Source organism: Arachis hypogaea, chromosome 13 (genome assembly GCF_003086295.3).
Source record: "Arachis hypogaea cultivar Tifrunner chromosome 13, arahy.Tifrunner.gnm2.J5K5, whole genome shotgun sequence".
NCBI lineage: Eukaryota > Viridiplantae > Streptophyta > Magnoliopsida > Fabales > Fabaceae > Arachis > Arachis hypogaea.
In genome coordinates this window covers 75,576,706-75,599,235 of record NC_092048.1, presented here as the reverse complement: position 1 = coordinate 75,599,235, position 22,530 = coordinate 75,576,706, and the positions used below count along the sequence as shown (strand labels likewise).

General features: G+C 38.7%; 1 protein-coding gene across 1 annotated transcript; it reads right to left on the bottom strand.

The window, feature by feature from the left end:
• Positions 1–233: 233 nt before the first annotated feature.
• On the bottom strand, positions 234–22,364 carry LOC112735057 (uncharacterized). The gene is made up of 4 exons (XM_025784628.1): positions 21,758–22,364; positions 21,128–21,557; positions 20,692–20,983; positions 234–566 (listed from the first exon to the last, which is right to left on the bottom strand). The coding sequence occupies exons 1-4, from the start codon at positions 22,362–22,364 to the stop codon at positions 234–236; spliced, it is 1,662 nt and encodes a 553-aa protein (XP_025640413.1).
• Positions 22,365–22,530: the final 166 nt, after the last annotated feature.

Below are 22,530 nucleotides of genomic sequence, written 5' to 3'. Positions count from 1 at the left end.
AAGTCCCTTGGTTTTTGATTTTGGTTTTCAACCCCCCTCCAGTTGGATTGAGTTCTCCAGGGTGGGTTGTATACATCATTCTGAGTCCTACGTTGGAACATGCTTGAGGAGCTGTCTGGAGAGTGTGATCGCTCATAACTTTTTTGCTCATAGTTAATTACTTCAGAATTTTTTTCAAGTTGATTCCAACAATGGGGATTTTGAGGTGAGTTCTGTGCATTTGCCACAGCATGTTACAGTTCCTCTATTTTTCTGTTAATCAGCTCCAATTGTTGCTTAAGCTGTTGATGTATCTGCTCGCTTTGGGCCATGATTGCGCGAATACCTTCAATTTCCTTCTCTTGTGCGAATGGTTGCACTTCTGCTTCTGGTTTAACAATTCCCTGAGGTGGTTTCAACTTGGCTAGGAGTTCACTCATTAGTTCTTCCCATCCGATGATGTTTCCTTGTGGGAAAGCTTCAAACCACTGAGCAATGTCGTTCATGGTGATGAGTGGTTGCTTGTCATTTAAGGTGGGGATATTACTACCATGCTGACTGGGATTCGTTGGGTTCTTCTCCATGATCTGCACAATCACAAATAGTCCAAATGAAGATTGAATACATTCATGTCCAAAATGTGGTTGAAAGGTTCAGCTGACACAATGTATCAAACAGTTGATAGGCTTGAAAAATTAGTAAGAGAGAATTGCTTCTCTCGTATATTCAATAAGCTGGAGTGTGAGAATCATACGAAGCCAGAGAAACCAAGAAAACTTCACTGTGTTGCTAAAGTGAGGTTTCAGTTAGTTCAAGCAAAAATTCAAACAGTTAGTGGGTTAATCCAAAATTAGAGAAATAGAAAATAAAAATGCTAGATCTAGATCTCCACCTCACTTAATCATTGTCAATCTAATCAATCCCCGGCAACGGCGCCAAAAACTTGATGATGTGGAAAACGATCCAACACAAAACTCACTGGCAAGTGTACCGGGTCGCATCAAGTAATAATAACTCACATGAGTGAGGTCGATCCCACAGGGATTGAAGGATTGAGCAATTTTAGTTTAGTGGTTGATTTAGTCAAGCGAATCAAGATTTGGTTGAGTGATTTGTGATTTGCAGAAGCTAAATTGCTTGAAATATAAAGGGTAAGGGGTAAATTGCAGGAAATTAAAGAGCAAAGAAAGTAAATAAGCTGAATCTTAAAGAACAAGTAATGTAAATTGCAGAAACTTAGATTACAAGAAATGTAAATGGCTGAATCTTAAAGTGCAAGAAATGTAAATGACTTGAATTGTAAAAGGGATTGGGAGTTGGGATTTGCAGAATTTAAGCAAGAGGAAGTAAATTGCAGCAAAACAGAAAAATAGAAAGTGAATTGCAGTAAATTAGATTTAAACAGAAAAGTAGAAATGCTTGAGAAATTAAAAACAGAGAAAGCAATGCTTAATTTGCAGCAAAGTAAAAGATGGTTGAAGATCTCAGGGGTGGAAGAGACTAGATAACAAGTCTAGATCTCAACTCCTTCCTTGATCCAACAAGATTAATTGCCAACGAAATGAAGAAAAGTAAAATGCAGAAAGTGTAGAAGAAGAATAAGAGAAGATGCAGAAAACAGAAATTTAAATTCAATTATGCAGTAGAAGGAAACAAGAGATCTCAAAGTGAGATTGAAACAGAATTTCTTCAATTCTTCACCCAAGATCAAAAGCAAGAAAAGTAAAGAGTGCTCAAGCAAGAACAAGGAAGAAGAGAGATCAATTCTCCTTCCCAATTCTCTAAGATCTAACTTCAGAAATGAAAATGAAAATTCAAAAGAAAAATTCCAAAGTAAATTCTAAAAGTGTCAAAAGGTAAAAGATTCAAAAGTCTCAATTACATCAAACTAGCTCCTATTTATACACTTTCTAATTTGGATCTAAGAATTTGGATGGGCTCTAAAATTTGGTGAAGAAATGAATTAATTTGGATTTTTAGTGAATTTTTGGCCCATGGTGCACCTCCCAGGGAAGAGTTCGGCTCTTGGCAAGAGCTTTGGCCAAGAGCTTTGGTTCCCTTCCCTTCCAATGTGTTGCGCACGGTCCCTTGTGACAAGAGAACAAAGCTCTTGGCAAGAGCTTTACTTGTCCTTGAGGACCTTGGTTCAAATCTTGGGTGGAGCACTTGTGGAGCTAATTTCCTTGGCACAAGAGAAGCCCCCAAAGTCTTGCTTCCTTGAGGTCCCTGGTTCAAGCCTTGGTGAAGGAAAACAAGTTAATTTTCCTTGGCAAATAAGTGGCGCACAAGGCCTTGCTTCCTTGAGGTACTTGGTTCGAACCTTGGTGAGTGAAAACAAGCCAATTTTGGCTTGTTTTCCTTGTGAAGTAGCGCTGGCCCCCTCCTCTTGGTCATGGGTTCAAGTCTTGGTGAGTGCATTAGTGAGCTTTTCTTCCTTGATTTTTCTCATGGCATGCACGAAAAAGCTCTTTGGCAAGAGCTTCAAAGCTCTTTGCCAAGAGCTTGGCTCTTGATTCTTTGAAGGAAAGCTCTCCACAAGAGCTTGGCTCTTGATTCTTGAATGCACTTATGCTTTTCCTTCCTTAAGCCACGCTTCCTTTTCTTGTGCCACACTTTTCTTTCTTTGCTTAGATCATGCTCCTTAGGCTACACTTTTCTTATTTTTTTCTTTTCTTCACCTACAAGTAATCAAAACAACCAATCAAAGTATCGCCAAATTCACAAGGTTTATAAATCAATAAAAAATCAATTAAATTTAGCTCAAACCTCATGATTTAGCATCAATTAAATGGTGGTTGTTTGATTCAAAGAAGTTATGAATTTCCATTCCAAATTACTTACTTAGAATGCAAGAAAGTGCATAAAACCAAATAAAAACAAAGAAAAAGGCTAGTAAAACTAGGATAAGATGACTTGTCATCAAAGTGCAATAAGAAAAGTCAACAATCCGGGTGTAGCATTATCCGGTGAATAAAAAGGTAAAAATATATTTTGGAAAAAAATTAAAAATCTAAAAAAATTAAATTTTTTTTTGAATTTTAAATTATATGATTAATTTTTTTATTTAAATTAGAAAAATAAGATAAAGTCCAACAATATCTAGTAAATAACAAATCTGTAAATTTTTTTTAATTTTTAAACTAAAAAAATAAAATTTTTTCTAATAGTAGAAAAATAAAAAATTCCAAAAATATCCAAAAAATAAAAAAATTAAAATTTTTGAATTTTTAAATTAATTTATTCTTAATTTGGGAACAATTGCAGCAAAAAAAGTCAATTGTCCGGGTGTAGCATTATCCGGTGAATAAAAAGATAGAAAAATATTTTTTAAAAAATAAAAAATTTTAAAAAACTAAGTTTTTTGATACGTAAAAAATTAATTTCACGTAATTACCGGCAAGTATACCGGGTCGTATCAAGTAATAAAACTCACTAAGAGTGAGGTCGATCCCACGGAGATTGGTAGATTAAGCAACTTTAGTTAAATGGTAGATTTAGTCAAGCAAACATGGTTTTGATTTCAAGAGATTTGTGATTTTTGAACATAATTGCAAAAATTTAAATGGCAAGGAATTTAAAGAACTAGAATATAGAAAGAAAATGAAAGTAAATAACTGAAACTTAAAATGCAAGAAACTTAAATGACATTTAAGATAAATTGCAAGAAAGTAAAGATTGCAGAATCTTAAAGAACAAAAGAGTAAATAGCAAGAAATAGAGAAACAGAATGTAAATGACAAGAATAATAAATTGCAAGAATGTAGAAGGGAATTGGGTAATGGGTATTCAAACAACTAAAGAGCAAAAGAAATGAGAATTAATGATGGAAAGGATCATTAAGGATCGGAGATGCAAATTCTCATGAATTGATGTTGATCAATTTCTTCTCAATCATGGGTATAGATCCATGGAAAATTGTGGGTAATTGAGTCCCAATCTCTTGGTAACTCAATTTCTCTCAACACAACCAATTGCCACTCTCGTGATCTAATTGTTCATGAGAAGAGATGAAGTTCAATTTCTAATCCAAGCCACACAACTTCCAGAATTTCAACTAAGGGAGGTTACATCTTGATGACAAGTCATCTTAGCCTAGTTTCACTAGCCTTTTTCTTTTGTTTTCAATTGATTTTATGCACTTTCTTAAGCCATAAGTAAGCCAATTGGGTAGATTTCCATGTTTCCTTTGATTCAATCAACCATGGATGAATTCATGCACTTTCATGAGATTTTATGCTATAATTGTCATATATTATGAAAGAAACACAATCTTATGATTTGGGGCATAGCTTTGATTGTTTTGATTGATTGATGATAGGTAAAAAGAGTTTTGAAGAAGGTTGAAGGAAGAAGGAATGGCTAGGAGCAAGAGAGAACAAAAAGTTTGAGCCAAAGTTTGCCTCAAACTTTAGCTCAAACTTTTGGAAGAGTTGAAAGCATCCCAGAGGAAAAAAGTTTGAGCCAAAGTTTGCCTCAAACTTTAGCTCAAACTTTTGGAAGAATTGAAAACACCCCAGAGGAAAAAAGCTTGAGCCAAAGTTTGCCTCAAACTTTAGCTCAAACTTTTGGAAAAAAAGCTTGAGCCAACGTTTGCCTCAAACTTTTTGGCAAACGTTGGCATCACAAAACCTACACCCTGGAGGAGAAAAGCTTGCGCCAACGTTTGCCTCAAACTTTTTGGCAAACGTTGGCGCCACACATATACACAAGGAGACCAACGTTTGAGCAAAAGTTTGACCTCAAACTTTAGCCCAAACGTTGGTAGCAGCAAGTGAAGCCATCTGGTATAAAAAGTTTGAGTAAAAGTTTGCCTCAAACTTTTACTCAAACTTTTACGATTCTTGACCCGGTTCACAATGGGTTTCTCTCCAACTCCAAGAGCAATCAACAGAGACTCTTATCAACCCAATTCCATCAAGAGAAAAGGCCTAATTCAAGGATTGAAGACCATTTGAAGAAAGTGTATAAATAGCTTAGGATTTAAGTTTTAAAGGGAGCTTTTTCCTTAGAAAATTTTGAGAACACTTACAGTGGAGAGCACCTGGACATTTTTGCATTGTTGTTTTTAGAATTCAAGAGAATTAGGGAGGAGAATTGATCTCTCTTCTTCCTTGTTCTTGTTTGAGCACTTTTTACTTTTCTTGTTTCGGATCTTGGGTGGAGAATTGAAGAACTTCTGTTTCAATCTCACCTTGAGATATTGATTAATTTTCTGCATAATTGAATTTCCATTTCAGTTAACTGCTTCGGCTTCTACTCTTCTGCAATTTACATTTCTTCATTTCCTTTGCAATTGTTCTTGCTGGATCTAGGAAGGCAGTGAGATCTAGACTTGGCTATCTAGTCTCTTGAGTCCTGAGATCTATAGCTTTCAATTTCAATTTCCTTGTTTCGTTGTCACACCAAGCTTGTTCTCATTTTCATTTAAGATCCGGTTTAATTGAATCCAGCTTTTACATTCCTGTTTGTTAAATTTTTCTTTTCCTTGTTTAATTTCTGCAAATCCAATTCCCAATTCCCTTTACAATTCAAGCCATTTACATTTCTTGCACTTTAAGATTATGCAATTTACATTTCTTGCGTTCTAAGTTTCTGCCATTTAATTTCTTGTTCTTTAAGATTCAGCACTTTATTTTCTGTTCTCTTTAATTTCATGCAATTTACCCATTCCCTTTACTTTCCATGCAATTTAAATTCTGTTAATCACAAATTACTCAACCAAATCTTGATTCGCTTGACTAAATCAACCACTAAACTGAAATTGCTTAATTCGTTTAATCCCTGTGGGATCGACCTCACTCACGTGAGTTATTATTACTTGATACGACCCGGTGCACTTGCCGGTGAGTTTTGTGTGTTTGGAATTCGTTTTCCGAAAATACACATCAAGTTTTTGGCGCCGTTGCCGGGGATTGAAATAGATTGACAATGATTAAGTGAAGTGGAGATCTAGATCAAGCACTTTTTCTTTTCTGTTTCTCTAATTTTTGACTGACACACTAACTGTTTGAAATTTTGCTTAAACTAAACTTCATTCTAGCAATAGATTGAAGTGTTACTGGTGGTGTTTCTTTTGTTGTTTGTATGTCAGGCACAGGGAGATCCATTCCTATTTTATCAGAAACTGACCAGAGAACTCTTAGAAGGTTAAGAAGAGCTGAAAGAGGAAAAATATTGTTGGAGAGGAAGAATCTGAGGAAGAATATCACGAGATGGAAGGAGATCCATCTAATCCAGGAGGAGGGGTTAACAATAACCCACAACAGAGGAGAGTACTGGCCTCCTATACCTTTGCAAATGCTAGACATTGTGGAAGCAGCATTCTCACCCCTAATGTCAATGCAAATAACTTTGAACTGAAGCCACAACTCATCACATTGGTCCAAAACAACTGCTCGTTTGGGGGAGGACCATTGGAGGATCCAAATCAACATCTATCTACCTTCTTAAGGATTTGTGACACTGTCAAATCCAATGGCGTGAATCCTGAAACTTATAAGCTTCTGCTGTTCCCGTTCTCATTAAGGGACAAGGCCGCACAATGGCTTGAAACTTTTCCCCAATGAAGCATCACTAGTTGGGATGACTTGGTGACTAAATTTCTAGCCAAATTCTATCCACCCCAAAGAGTCATCAGGCTGAAAACCGAGGTACAGACATTCACACAATTAGATGCCGAATCCTTGTATGAAGCATGGGAGAGGTACAAAGCCTTAATCAGAAAGTGTCCTCCAGAGATGTTCAATGAATGGGACGTGCTGTAAAATTTCTATGAAGGCCTGACATTGAAATCTCAAGAGGCACTAGATCATTCTGCTGGAGGTTCACTACAACTGATGAAAACTGCTGAGGAAGCCCAGAAACTTGTTGACATGGTGGCTAATAATCAGTATTTCTTTGCGCATCAAAGGCAACGCCAACCATCACAAAGGAGAGGAGTAATGGAGTTAGAAGGAGTGGACTCAATCTTGACTCAAAACAAGATGATGCAGTAGCAAATTCAATAACAATTTGAGCAAATGGCCAAGAGGATTGATAGCCTCCAAGTTGCAGTAGTTAACACAAGCCAACCATCATCCACATGGGGGCAAAATGAAGAAACTCAAGAGGAGCAGCAGCAAGAACAAGTCCAGTACATGCACAACCAAAATTCTGGACAGAATGAAGTGTATGGTGACACATACAATCCATCCTGGAAAAACCACCTAAACCTCAGATGGGGAGATAATCACAACCAGAACCAACAACCATGGCAGAGGAACTCAAACCAAAACACTTCAAGGAACAACCAAAACCACAACCAGCAGCAAACTAACCAAAACCCTTACAAAAAACCTCAAAACAACTACCCCAACCCCAACCATTACCAATCCAATAACCAACCCACCAACCAAAATGCCCACCATCCACCATCCACATCTCACAACCCACCACAAGCATCACCTGAATCTCAAAGACTCACCAACTTGGAAACTTTGATAGACAAAATGTGGAAACACCAGGAAATGACAACCAAGAACCATGAAGCCTCCATGAAGAGCCTAGAGAGGCAGATTGGGCAAATCTCCAAGCAGATTTCTGTTGAGAGACCTTCAAGCTCACTGCTGAGTGACACAATCCCAAATTCTAAGGAAGAATGCAAGGCGATATAATTAAGGAGTGGGAGAACATTGATGAGCAACAATGACACTACAAAGAAGCAAGCAGAGAGCAGCAAAAGACCAATAGAAGATGAAAAACAAACAAAGGCAGATGAAGCCAAGGATCAAGTTGTGATGCCAAACAAGAGCACTGAGAAACTCAAAGAGAAGAACAACCAATCATACGGTTCAAAAGAAGTGATTCAGGGACAGCAGCAAGTAGGAAAGAGCATCACACCTCCACTGCCATATCCCCAGAGATTCAGCAAAGAGACTAAGGACCAACATTTTCATAAGTTCCTTGAGACTTTCAAAAAGCTGGAGATCAATATTCCCTTGGCTGACGCACTTGAGCAAATGCCTCTGTATGCCAAGTTTTTGAAGGAGCTTATCAACAAGAAAAGAAGTTGGGACGAGAAAGAGACCATACTGCTTACTGAGGAATGCATGGCTTTGATTCAAAAAGGGCTTCCTCCTAAGCTTGAAGACCCTAAGAGCTTTTTGCTGCCTTGCACCGTTGGGGAATTAACCATCACTAAGGCAATGTGCGATCTAGGAGCAAGTATTAACTTAATTCCCTCCTCTTTGGTGAAAAAGCTGCGTATAGAGGAAGTTAAACTGGTACAGATGTCTCTAGAGCTGGTAGATAAGTCAATGGTATACCCCAGGGGTGTAATTGAAAATCTTCTAGTCAAGGTGGACAAATTCATATACCCTGCAGATTTTGTGGTTCTAGATTCAGATGAGGATGAAAGTGACTCCATCATACTTGGGAGACCGTTCTTGGCCACTGCCAGGGCTATCATAGACGTAGAGCAAGGAGAATTAACTCTCAGAATGCATGATAAGAGTGTCACTCTGAAAGTATTACCAGAAGCGCAGTTCAGTAATGAGAAGAAAGACTATATGGAACTCGACAAGGAAGAATCACAGTTAAAGGAAGAAAGCAACAAGGCAATTCACAGCAACATCCCAAGGCAAAAGATTGTGCAGAAGGATGAAGAAGTTCAAGAGGATATTGGAATATTAGCCACTAAGAAGAGAGATTTCCAAAGTAAACCTACGGCCAGAGAAGAAAGATCAACAAAAGAAAGGAAGAAACACAGAAACAAAATAAAAAGAGGTTGGAAGAACAGAAAGATTCCAATAGAAGGGCTTTCTAAAGGTGATAAAGTGCAATTGATTTATCAACAACTAGGAGCAAGCCAACAGACTGATGATTACTACACTGTCAGCAATATACTCTCATTAGAGCATGCTGAAATTGAACACCAAGGAACAAAGAGGAGGATCGCAGTCAGGGGAGATAAGTTGAGGCACTACAATCATCAACCACCATAAAAGAAAGCCCCAGTGTCAAGCTAATGACAATAAAAGAGCGCTCCATGGGAGTGATGACAAGTCATCTTAGCCTAGTTTCACTAGCCTTTTTCTTTTGTTTTCAATTGAATTATGCACTTTCTTGAGCCAAAAGCAAGCCAATTGGGTAGATTTTCATGTTTACTTTGATTTAATCAACCATGTATGAATTCATGCTATTTCATGAGGTTTTATGCTATAATTGTCACATATTATAAAAGAATGAATATCTCATGATTTTGAGCATAGCTTTGATGTGTTTGGTTGAATAATGATAGGTGAAGAAAGCTTGGAGAAAGGTTGATGCAAGAAGGAAGGGTTAGGAGGAAGAGAGAACAAAAAGCTTGAGCAAAAGTTTGCCTCAAACTTTAGCTCAAACTTTTGGATTAATTATGAACCAGGAAGCAAAAGCTGGAGCAAAAGTTAGCCCCTAACTTTTTGGCTAACTTTTGGGCAAAAGCTGGACCAAAAGTTAGCCCCTAACTTTTTGGCTAACTTTTGGCATGAAAAACACTCCCTGGATGCACAAAAAGTTTGCGCCAACGTTAGCCCCTAACTTTTTGGCTAACGTTGGCGCATGAAAAACTCTCCCTGGACTAGCAAAAGTTTGCGCCAACGTTAGCCCCTAACTTTTTGGCTAACGTTGGCGCCATGAATATGCAAGGGGAGGCCAACGTTGGAGCAAAAGTTAGACCCCTAACTTTTGCCCCAACGTTGGTATCAGCAAAACAAGGGTGCTGATGTGAAAAGTTGGAGCAAAAGTTAGCCCCTAACTTTTACTCCAACTTTTACTCAAGCTTTCATGATTCCAACCCGGTTCAATTCGGTTCTTCTCCAAACTCCAAGAGCAATCAACCAAGGCCTCTATCAACCCAATTCCATCAAGAGCAAAGGCCCAATTGAAGGCTTGAAGACCATTTGAAGAAAGTGTATAAATAGCATAGGATTTAAGTTTTAAAGGGAGCTTCCCTTTTAGTTTTTCAGAATAGCTTTCTTTTCGGTTTTGCTTGGAGCTCACTTTTACATTTCTTAGCATTGTTGTTTAATTCAAGAGAATCTGGGAGGAGAATTGATCTCTCTTCTTCCTTGTTCTTGCCCAGCACTCTTTACTTTTCTTGTCTTGGATTTTGGGTGGAGAATTGAAGAAATTCTGTTTCAATCTCACCTTGGGAGCTTGTTTAATTTTCTGTTTAATTGAATTTCAGTTTCGGTTACTTGCTTCTTCATCTAATTTCTTTGCAATTTACAATTTCCTTTGCAATTGTGCTTGTTGGATCTAGGAAGGCATTGAGATCTAGACTTGGTTTTCTTGTCTCTTGGGTCCTGAGATCCGGATTTCCCATTTCCCATTCCCTGTTTACTGTTTTCATGCTTATTTACATTTCTGTTTTAAGATCCAGTTTGATTCAAGACATCCTTTACTTCTCTGTTTGTTGCAATTTTACATTTCCTTGTTTAATTTCTGCAAATCCAACTCCCCATTCCCTTTACAATTCAAGCCATTTACATTTCTTGCACTTTAAGATTTTGCAATTTACATTTCTTGCGTTCTAAGTTTCTGCCATTTAATTTCTTGTTCTTTAAGATTCAGCACTTTAATTCCTGTTCTCTTTAATTTCATGCCAATTACCCATTCCCTTTACTTTCTATGCAATTTAAATTCTGCAAATCACAAATCTCTCAACCAAATCTTGATTCGCTTGACTAAATCAACCACTAAACTAAAATTGCTCAATCCTTCAATCCCTGTGGGATCGACCTCACTCCCGTGAGTTATTATTACTTGATGCGACCCGGTGCACTTGCCGGTTAAGTTTGGATGTTTTGGAGAAATTCGTTTTTCCACGAAAATATCCCATCAAGTTTTTGGCGCCGTTGCCGGGGATTGATTAGATTGACAATGATTAAGTGAAGTGGAGATCTAGATCTAGTATTTTTATTTTCTGTTTCTCTAATTTTCAACTAACCCACTAACTGTTTGAATTTTTGCTTAAGCTAACTAAAACTTCATTCTAGCAGTAGATTGAAGTGTCACTGGTTTGTGTGTTTCTTATGTTCTGCTTGTATGTCAGGTACAAGAAGACCCACACCCACCTTTCATGAACAAGACGAAAGAATCCTCCGAAGGCTAAGAAGAGAAGCAAGAGAAAAAAATGTTGCTGGAGAGGAAGAATCAGATGAAGAATATCATGAATTGGAGGAACACTCAACAAATCCAACAAATCCACCAGTGAGAATGGCCAACAACAATGGTCAACCCCAGAGGAGAGTCTTGGCTTCATATACACTTGCTAATCCAAGGCATTGTGGGAGTAGCATTCTTACCCCAAATGTCGATGCAAACAACTTTGAATTGAAGCCCCAACTCATCACCTTGGTGCAGAACAATTGTTCCTATGGAGGAGGCCCCTTGGAAGATCCAAACCAGCACCTATCCACCTTCCTGAGGATATGTAACACAGTGAAGACCAATGGTGTGCATCCTGACAGTTACAAATTGCTGCTATTTCCATTTTCCCTCAAAGACAAAGCCACTCAATGGTTGGTGTCATTTCCAAGAGATAGCATCAACAACTGGGATGATCTAGTAACCAAGTTTCTTGCCAAGTTTTACCCACCTCAAAGAGTTATTAGATTGAAGACTGAAGTACAAACATTCACACAAATGGATGCTGAACCCTTGTATGAGGCATGGGAATGATACAAAGCTCTAATCAGGAAGTGCCCTCCTGAGATGTTTAATGAATGGGATAAACTCCAAAATTTCTATGAAGGACTGACAATGAAAGCTCAAGAGGCACTTGACTATTCAGCAGGAGGCTCAATGCAACTCATGAAGACAGCTGAAGAAGCTCAGAACCTCATTGACATGGTGGCTAACAACCAATATTTCTTTGGCCATCAGAGACAACACCAACCATCACTAAGGAAAGGAGTGTTAGAAATGGAAGGGGTTGACACCCTCCTAGCTCAAAACAAGATAATGCAGCAGCAGATTCAAGAACAATTTGAGCAGATGGCTAAAAAGATTGATAGTTTACAAGTTGCAGCAGTGAATACAAGCCAACCATCAACCACATGGGGACAAAATGAAGAAAACCAAGAAAATCAGCAGCAGGAACAACCTCAATATGTGCACAACCAAGGCTCATGCCAAAATGAGGTTTATGGTGACACCTACAATCCATCCTGGAAGAACCATCCAAATCTCAAATGGGGAGATAACCACACCCACAGCCAGCAACCGTGGCAGAAAAACTCAAACCAAAACAACTCAAGAAACACAACTTACTCAAACCACGACCAGCAAAACGCTAATAATAATCAATACAAGAAACCACAAAATACATATCAACCACCCCACCATAATCCACAAACTCATCAAAATAGCATTTCCGCACCAACATCTAACCCCCAAAACTACCACACTACCCCTACATGAAAGTAGAATTTCAAGTCTTGAGGCAGCCATACAAGCAATTGCTCAGTCCACTCAAAGCTTGGTCAAAATGCAAGAGAGAAATGAAGCTACCATGAAGAGCCTTGAACGACAAGTGGGACAATTGGCCAAACAAGCTGAACGGCTAACCAATGTTATCCCAAGTGATACAATCTCCAATCCAAAGGACAAAGGAAAAGCTACAAAGTGGGAGGAGTGCAAAGCAATCATAGTGGGAAGTGAAAAGACTAGGGAGAAGGAAGCCATCAATCAAGAAGAACACAACAGAGAAGAGACAGAAGAGAGAAGTGAAGAGGAGAGAAAGACCAAGAATGCAAAAAGCTCAAAGAAAGATGTGGACATCCTTGAAACACAGCTACAAGAGAAGAAGGAAGGGGTGAAGCCAGATGTCCCCAAACTTCCGTACCCTCAGAGGTTAAAAAAAGAAAACGAGGATAGGCAATACTCAAAATTCTTGGATATATTCAAGACTCTCAGCATCAATATTCCTTTCTTAGAAGCACTTGAACAGATGCCATTATATGCCAAATTTATGAAAGAAGTACTCACAAAGAAAAGATCCCTGAAGGAAGGACAGATTGTTGAGATGACAAAGGAATGTAGTGCTATCCTCCAAAGAGAGTTGCCAGAGAAGAAAGATGATCCTGGGAGTTTTTACATACCTTGCACCATAGGAAACATAACAATTGAGAAGTCATTTTGTGACCTCGGTGCAGGTATAAACTTGATGCCTTTGTCTCTAATGAGGAAACTTCAAATTTCTGAGCTGAAGTCCACACGAATAGTTCTCCAAATGGCTGACAAATCCATTAAGCAAGCACTGGGAGTTGTGGAGAATGTGTTGGTAAAAGTGGGAAAATTCTTTCTCCCAGCTGATTTTGTCATCCTGGATATGGATGAAGACCCTAACACTCCCATCATCCTGGGGAGGCCTTTCCTGGCTACGGGCAGAGCATTGATAGATGTTGAAAAAGGAGAATTGTTGTTAAGAGTGCATGATGAGCACCTAGCATTCCATGTTTTTAAAATCCTGAGAATTGTTGTTAAGACAACCTGTTGCATTAGAGACAGTGGCAAGGAATTAAGTTTGGTGTTCCCACACGAAATTAAATCCAAAAGCCACACTCAATTCATGCATACTAACCAGTCACCTAAGGGCTTGAGAAGCAAGCAACTTTTGAGAATTGTGCATGGAACTAACCACCAATTGAAGACATAATGCACCATGACTCAAAAGGGGATCAACAAAAAGAAGGACAAAAGAACTGCAAACCAATAGGTTGTATCTATACTTAACTTCAGTTGTTGAGAGATGCTATGATTTATATCTTGCTAAAGTGTTCATCTAGTACAAGTAGAATCAATTTTCTTAAAATAAGTAAGCTAGTCTAAGTGTGTGCTTGTGTGTTTACTTTCACTTAACAAAAATGCATGCTTTGTCCCCTGCAATTTCAATTCAATAAAAGAAATGTTTGAATGTGAAGTGAGATAGTTCTCTGTTAGATAGAAGTATAATAAAAGTAAGTGGTGTGTGTGTGTGTGTGATTGTATAATAGCTCACTTTTAGTGAATAAAAGAACTAGGATGTCTCCTTCTAAGTATAAAGTGGCCTACTGTCTATGAATCTCAATCAAATAAAAGTCCTTGGTTAGACGGAAAAACAAAAAGAAAGAAAAAAAAAAGGGGAGAAAAAGAAATAGCCAAAGAGTGGCAGAACAAAAGAAAAACAAAAAGAAACAAAGCAGGACACCAATAGCTTGAACCTTAGAATATATGCCTGTGGTGTCTTTGTATTAGGATCTGCTTGGACTACTAAGTTCTTTGGAGTGCATCAACACTCGGTGACTTGGGTTAACTAACCTGGGATCATCAGCTGAAAGTCCACTATCAAGAGCAACCTAACTACGAGGCATTTAGTAGCCCAAAGAGGTGCTGGGCATCAATGTTCTAAGAAGGAATGTGAGCCAAGTGTCTATAGTGAATAATGTGTCAAGTATAAAGAAAAGGAAATGAACTTGCTACACATGACACTCAAATAAAGCTTATGAACAAAATAATAGCAGTATGAACTTGAAGCTTGAAGGAGGCTTTCTAGGCTTAAGAATCAATAAGAGGTGAGTGTGTGCATATCCACATAAAACCCCATGAACTACCAATAACACTCTACTAGCATGAACATCCTCTTCCATTTCATTCTTTCTTCTCAATAAATCATTTCTTGCTTGGGGACAAGCAAGCTTTAAGTTTGGTGTTGTGATGACAAGTCATCTTAGCCTAGTTTCACTAGCCTTTTTCTTTTGTTTTCAATTGAATTATGCACTTTCTTGAGCCAAAAGCAAGCCAATTGGGTAGATTTTCATGTTTCCTTTGATTTAATCAACCATGTATGAATTCATGCTATTTCATGAGGTTTTATGCTATAATTGTCACATATTATAAAAGAATGAATATCTCATGATTTTGAGCATAGCTTTGATGTGTTTGGTTGATTAATGATAGGTGAAGAAAGCTTGGAGAAAGGTTGATGCAAGAAGGAAGGGTTAGGAGGAAGAGAGAACAAAAAGCTTGAGCAAAAGTTTGCCTCAAACTTTTGGATTAATTATGAACCAGGAAGCAAAAGCTAGAGCAAAAGTTAGCCCCTAACTTTTTGGCTAACTTTTGGGCAAAAGCTGGACCAAAAGTTAGCCCCTAACTTTTTGGCTAACTTTTGGCATGAAAAACACTCCCTGGATGCACAAAAAGTTTGCGCCAACGTTAGCCCCTAACTTTTTGGCTAACGTTGGCGCATGAAAAACTCTCCCTGGACTAGCAAACGTTTACGCCAACGTTAGCCCCTAACTTTTTGGCTAACGTTGGCGCCATGAATATGCAAGGGGAGGCCAACGTTGGAGCAAAAGTTAGACCCCTAACTTTTGCCCCAACATTGGTATCAGCAAAATGATACGTAAAAATCTAATTTCACGCAATTATCGGCAAGTATACCGGGTCGTATCAAGTAATAAAACTCACTAAGAGTGAGGTCGATCCCACGGAGATTGGTAGATTAAGCAACTTTAGTTAAATGGTAGATTTAGTCAAGCAAACATGGTTTTGATTTCATGAGATTTGTGATTTTTGAACTTAATTGCAAAAATTAAATAACAAGGAATCTAAAGAATTGCAATGAAGAAAGAAAATAAAAGTAAATGACTAAAACTTAAAGTGCAAGAAACTTAAATGACATCAAAAGTAAATTGCAAGAAAGTAGAGTGCTGAATTATAGAGAGCAGGGAAGTAAATTGCAAGAATGTAAAAGGGAATTGGGTAATGGGTATTCGAAATAACTAAAGAACAAAAGAGATGAGACTTAATGATGGGGAGATCATTAGGGATTGGAGATGCAAATTTTCATGAATTGATGTTGATCAATTCCTTCTCAATCATGGGTATAGATCCATGGCAAGTTGTGGGTAATTGGATCCCAATCTCTTGGTGATCTAATTTCTCTCAACATAACCAATTGCCACTCTCGTGATCTAATTGTTCATGAGAAGAGATGAAGCTCAATTTCTAATCCAAGCCACACAACTCCCATAATCTCAACCAAGGAAGGTTACATCTCACATACCAACCAAGGTGTATTGATTAAGGAAATCATGAAAGGATGAACTCTAAACTGAATAATGTGGCTCATTCCTCAAATTCACCACACAATTCATATAGATTAACCCCTCTCTCGATGGTGATTGAATCTTTGAAGAACAAGAGTTTCCTCTTTGGATTAACCACTTGAATTGAGAAGGAAAAGAGGAGTTCATCAATTCAATCCAATAAACAGAGCTCCTCCCCCTAATGAAAGTGGGGTTTAGTGAATCATAGCTCTAAATTCAACAACAAAATGCAAAAGTAAACATGAGAATTGAGTAGAGAAGAATGAAGAAGATGAAGAAGAAAACTGAAATTCAAAGTTGCAAGAAAAACAAAATAGCAAACCGGTGAGAAAAAGTGAAAAACAAAAAAAACTCTAAGTGTAAAAGTAAAAGTGTCTAAGAGTAAAATTTGCTAAAAAAATAAAAGTCCCCAAAAGTCTCAAACTTTTCTCTATTTATACTACTCCTAGAACTCCTTTAGAGATCTTTAATTTGGGCTAGCAATGTGGGCTTTCTCTTTGTTGAATTCCTGGTTCAATGGAAGAAGTTGCTGGCCTTTGTGAGGAACAGAGGAAGCAGAGCAAGTTGTCATCAATTCTGGCCCATTGAGGGGCGTTGTTGGCAATAACTCCAGGCTTAATGCATGTTGGCAACGTGCATGTGGTTTTCCTGGGAGTGAGCTTTGAGACTTGGGCGTTGTTGGCCCAAGTTGTTGCTAACAACTTGCTCTTCTTCTTCTTGACTCTTCTCTCATGCCTAATGTTGCCCAGAATTTGAGTGTCAATCCTCTGCTTCAATATGGACTATCATACATCATTGGAAAGCTCAGAGTGTCTTCTTTCTAATGCACTTGGAATCATCTCAATTGGATTTTTCTAGCTCAAGTTATGCTTCCTCAAAGAAGGTAAGGTCAAGCTGCCAAGTTGTTGTGGATAACGCCCCCTTTCTCCCAAGTTTGCAACGTGCCAAGCCTCCCAAGGCTGCAACAATGGGCTGGCGTTATTGCTAACAACGCTCCCTTTACAGCACGTTACCAACGTGCTCGACTCTTCTCCAGGGTTGCCTTGTAGCTTCCTTCAATTCCAACCTCATTTTCTTGTTTTTGGGGCCTAAAGATGACTCTGATTCGAGCTTTCATTTCGTGCTCCACTATAGACTATTATATATGGTTGGAAAGCTCTGAATGTCAGCTTTCCAATGCAACTGGAATCACTCAATTTGGATCTCTATAACTCAAGTTATGCTCGTTTGAAGTAGACATGGTCAGGCTGCCAAAATCGCACACGTTTTTGGTGAAAACGCCCTTGTTTCCAGCGTTGGTAACGCCAGCTCTTGAAGCTTCAAAATGAATGCCAACTCCATACTATGATATATGGTTGGAAAGTTCTGGATGTCTACTTTCAAATGCCGTTGGAATCACCTCATTTGAAGTTTTGTAGCTCAAGATATACTCTATTGAAGGAGGTAAGGTCAGGCTGCCAGCTTTCTGGAGTTGTTGTGGATAACGCCCCTATATCTCCAAGTTGGCAACGTTGGCTCCTTTTTCTGGGCATTCTCCATGCTTGGGCGTTGTCACCAAACACTCCAGCTCTTCCTGGAGTTGGCAATGTGCTTGACTACTCCTCCAGGCTTCATTCTTGTTGCTTGGCGTTGCCTTGGATAACGCCTATGGTTCCTGGCGTTGGCAACGCCAGCTCCCCTTCCTCCAGGGCCAAGCCTTGCTTGTGTGCGTTGCCAAGGAACACGCCCCTTGTTTCTGGCGTTGGCAACGCCCTCGACACTTTCTCCTTGGCCAAATTCTTCTAGCTCAGCGTTGTCTTGAATAACTCACCCTTTCTCTCAAGTTGGCAACGTCAACATCTACTCTCCAGGGTGCTTGGCGTTGCCTTCAACAACTCACCCTTTCTCCAAGTTGGCAACGCCAACATTTGCTCTTCTTCTTGCCCAACTTGCTTCTTGAGTTATTACCAAACACTCCAATGTAACTCCAAGTTAGCAACGTGCATAGTCTTCATAGGAAACCACTTTCTTGCAAGGTTGCTTGTGCTCTTCCTCAAGTGATGCTTCATTGGCGTTGGCAACTTGAATTCCAAGTTGCCAACGTGCTAGTTGCTATTCTTGAATGGATTGTTGGCCACTTGCTTGCTTCATTCTTGCTTCCATACTTTATTGTTTCATCACCTATCATTGACAAAGGAAATTGCTTCAAAGTCTTACCAATTCATGCAATCAATTACATGGGATTCATTCATAATCATTCATTTATGCATTCCTTGAATCTTTGCACAAGTATGGCCAAATTCCACCTAGTTCTTGGTACTTGAGTGCATGGAGATGAAACTCATTAAAATGCTTGTTTATTTCAAAGAAAATAAATGAAATTAAGCTAAAACTACTTCAACTAACTAGCTAATATAGCAAAGATGCAAATGCATCACAACACCAAACTTAAACCTTGCTTGTCCTCAAGCAAGAAAAGAACTATGCACAAAGGTTTCTTTTAATTGGAACAAGTTGAGGGATAGCTTGTAATGCCTTGGTGAGTGAAGTGATTAAGTGATAGTGGGGTGAACTCTGAATTATATGCTCATGCAAGGATTTCAGTGCTTATTAGTCCCTACATTTCGGAAGTCTTAGATCTTAGGACTTTCATTCAAATGATATCATGGAAATCTCTCTATAGGTAATCACCTTGAAGCAGCTTATAGTTTTTGTGTCTTGGCCTTGACTCTAAGTGTCATGTCTCAAAGCGGCTCTTTAGATAAGCTTTCAATCAATACTCCCAAACCAGTTGGTTTTAAGGTATTAGGTGTTGAAGCACCCCTTAGGATTTACTTGCTCAAGCCTCTCTCTTTGACACAATTCTACCACAAGCATTTAACTAGGATAATAACTCTTTGAGTTCTTATTTCTTTCTTTTTCTTCCTAGTAATTGATGCTCAGAGCCTTTTGCCATGTCCTTTTTTTTTTTTTGCTGCTTCTTGGATCAAAAGATGTTTGAGAATCTCCACAATACTTCTTTGAACTCTATTTCCTGCCTATGAGCTCCCATGCAGGTTTTCACAAACATGCAACCTCAATACACATTCATACAACTAGAACCACCACTTCTCTTAATCTTTTGCTTGCCTCAAAACAAAATTTTTGATTCCTCAATCATTCTTTTTCAAAGAAATGTTTTCTGTTTGCATTCTTATAGATATTGAGTGCAAGCAATTTCAAGAGTATGGTGTTATGAAATATCAAACATCTTAGTTATTGAACTACAAAAAAAGTCATACTAAGCAGATAAACAGGGGTACAATATCACTTTCAATCATAACAGTTTTAAGTAAAAGACAATCACTTAACAATACAACCTTTTGGAGTTCACTTGCTTTACTCCTTATCATCATCATTGTTAGTCTTTACATCCTTCTTTGTCTCTTTGATTGATGATGCTTAATCCTTCCCAAGATTGAAGTGACTGCCTACAATGAACTTTGAAAGTTGCTTGTCCCCAAGCACTTGAAGAATGGTTAGCATGCATGAATTATTTGTGGGCTTTTGAACTTACTTTGGTGTGGGAACACCAAACTTAGTACCTTGCCGATGGTTCTCATGCATCAAATCAACCATATATGGAACTTCTTTTTCTTTGCCAAAGGTAATAGAACTAAAAACTAGGAAACAGTAAAATAGTTAACTAGTTTATCTAAATGCTTGAAGCTAGCATTATGCAGAAGGTGAGAATATGTTTTATGATGAGATTTTGGTGGAACACCAAACTTAGAATCCTTCATTCTCCCTTATATTGTTTTGGTGTGCAACACCAAACTTAGCTTCTTACAACATGGATAAAACTAATTAACCTTTTTATTAAACTAGCTATGAAAAGAAAACTACCTCAGGTTGGGTTGCCTCCCAACAAGCGCTTCTTTATCGTCATTAGCTTGACGGTTGTCCCTCTTTAGGGAGGATGATGATCATAGTGCCTTAATCCTTCCCCTCTCACCGTGAGCTTCCTTCCAGTGTCTCTCTTGATGATTTCCACATGTTCAAGTGAGAGGATTTTGTTCACTGTGTAATATCCAGAAAAGTGTGGAGATGTTTCCATTGGTTGGTAAGTTAGCATCACTTTATCCCCTGGTGAGAAATCTTCAGTGGGGATTTTCTTGTTTCTCCATCCTCTTGGCACTTTCTTCTTGGGGCTCTTTTCTTTTTCAGGAGGCTGTTCAGGTTTTGGGGCCTCAATTTTTAGAATGTCCTTGCTGAGAGTCTCAAATGCACACTTTGATTGTAGCTTCTCCTCTATTCTTTGAGCTTGTTGCAGCACTTCTACCTCTTCCTTTCTTTTCCAGCATGAGCTTAGGTGCATTGGAAGCGTTTCATCAGGTGCCTCTTTTATGTTTGGGTCTATGGAATCAATCTTCATACACTCCTCCTCTTGGGTGGAATCTTGCAAATTCTTGAAGACATGGAATACTATATGCTCTTCATGCACCCTTAGCATCAATTCTCCTTTTTCAACATCTATCAATGCCCTGGCAGTAGCTAAGAAAGGTCTCCCTAGGATGATGGGAGTGTTGTCATCTTCCTCTATGTCTAGAATGACGAAGTCAACTGGGAGGAAAAATTTGTCCACCTTCACCAATACATTCTCCACAACCCCAAGTGCTTGCTGAATGGATTTGTCCGCCATTTGAAGGGCTATTTTTGTGGGTTTCAATTCATGAATCTGAAGCTTCCTCATCAAAGATAGAGGCATCAGATTTATGCTTGCACTAAGGTCACAAAATGCTCTCTCAATTGTTATGTTGCCTATGGTGCAGGGGATATGAAAGCTCCCTGGGTCCTTCCTCTTCCTTGGTAATCCTTTCTGGATGATGGCACTACACTCCGTGGTCATTACAACCATTTGTCCCTCCTTCAAGGATCTTTTCTTTGTTAACAATTCCTTCATGAACTTTGCATACAATGGCATTTGTTCAAGTGCTTCTATGAAAGGGATGTTGATGTGTAGTGTCTTGAATATCTCCAAGAATTTGGAGTATTGCTTCTCTTTGTTCTCTCCCTTGAACCTTTGAGGGTATGGAATCATTGGTTGATATGATTTCATTTCCTCCTTCTTAGCTAATTTATCACTTTGTGTAGAGGTTTCTTGCTCCTGCTTTTGTTCCCTCACCTCCTCTTTTAAGCCTTCTTTGTTGTGCTCTTCTTTAGTGATGGCTTCTGTCTCCACCTTCTTCCCACTTCTCAGAGTGATTGCTTTGCACTCCTCCCATTTTATGGCTTTTCCTGTGTCCCTTGGGTTGTCTTCAGTGGTACTAGGGAGTGCTCGCTTCTCACCTATCTCTGTGATATGTTTGGCCATTTGTCCCATTTGTCTTTCAAGATTTTTCATAGATGCATCTTGGTTTTTGAGTGTCAGAGCTTGATCTTGTCTTGCCATCTCTTGAGTCTTGATGAGTTTCTCCATTAACATCTCTAAGTTAGAGATCCTCTGGGAATCTGGATGCGGTTGTATGGTAGGTGATGGTTGCTGGTGGAGGTTGTTTGGAGCATTGAGGTGGTTATTTTGTGAGTTGAATGGAAGTGTGGAAAAGTTATTTTGGTGAGTTGTGAGTTGTTATGAGGTGGATGATATGTGTTTTGTGAGTTTTTGTATTGGTTAGTGTTACTGGGTGAATGATTTTGGTTGTTTGTGTTACGGGAGTTGTTGAAATTGTGGTTTCTCTGCCATGAATTTTGATTGTCACCCCATCTCAGGTTGGGGTGATTCCTCCAAGATGAGTTGTATGTGTCACCATGGAAGTCATTTTGAGAAGGATTTGAGGTATTTTGCATGTATTGAACTTGTTCTTGTTGCTGCTCAATATTGCCTGCTTCATTTTGACCCCATTCAATTGAAGCTTGATTTGTTGTGCTCACTGAAGCTAGTTGGAGGCTATCTATTCTCTTAGCCATCATTTCCATTTGTTGCTGGATCTGTTGGTGCATCAACTTGTTCTGTGCCAAGATAGTGTCCACTCCTTCTAGTTCCAATACACCCTTCTTTTGCATAGGTTGGCGTTGCCTTTGATGAGCAAAGAAGTATTGGTTATTTGTCACCATGTCTATGAGATTCTGAGCTTCTTCGGCTGTATTCATCAATTGTAGTGAGCCTCCTGCAGAGTAATCCAAAGACTCTTGAGATTTTTCAGTCAACCCTTCATAGAAATTTTGAAGCTTATCACATTCACTGAACATCTCAGGTGGACATTTTCTAAGCAGAGCTTTGTATCTTTCCCATGCCTCATACAATGTTTCCCCATCCATTTGAGTGAACGTTTGCACCTCTGTTTTTAACCTTATGATCCTCTGAGGTGGATAAAATTTGGATAGGAATTTATTCACCAGGTCATCCCAAGTGTTGATACTCTCCTTGGGAAATGTTTCTAGCCATTGAAATGCCTTGTCTCTCAAAGAGAATGGGAACAATAGT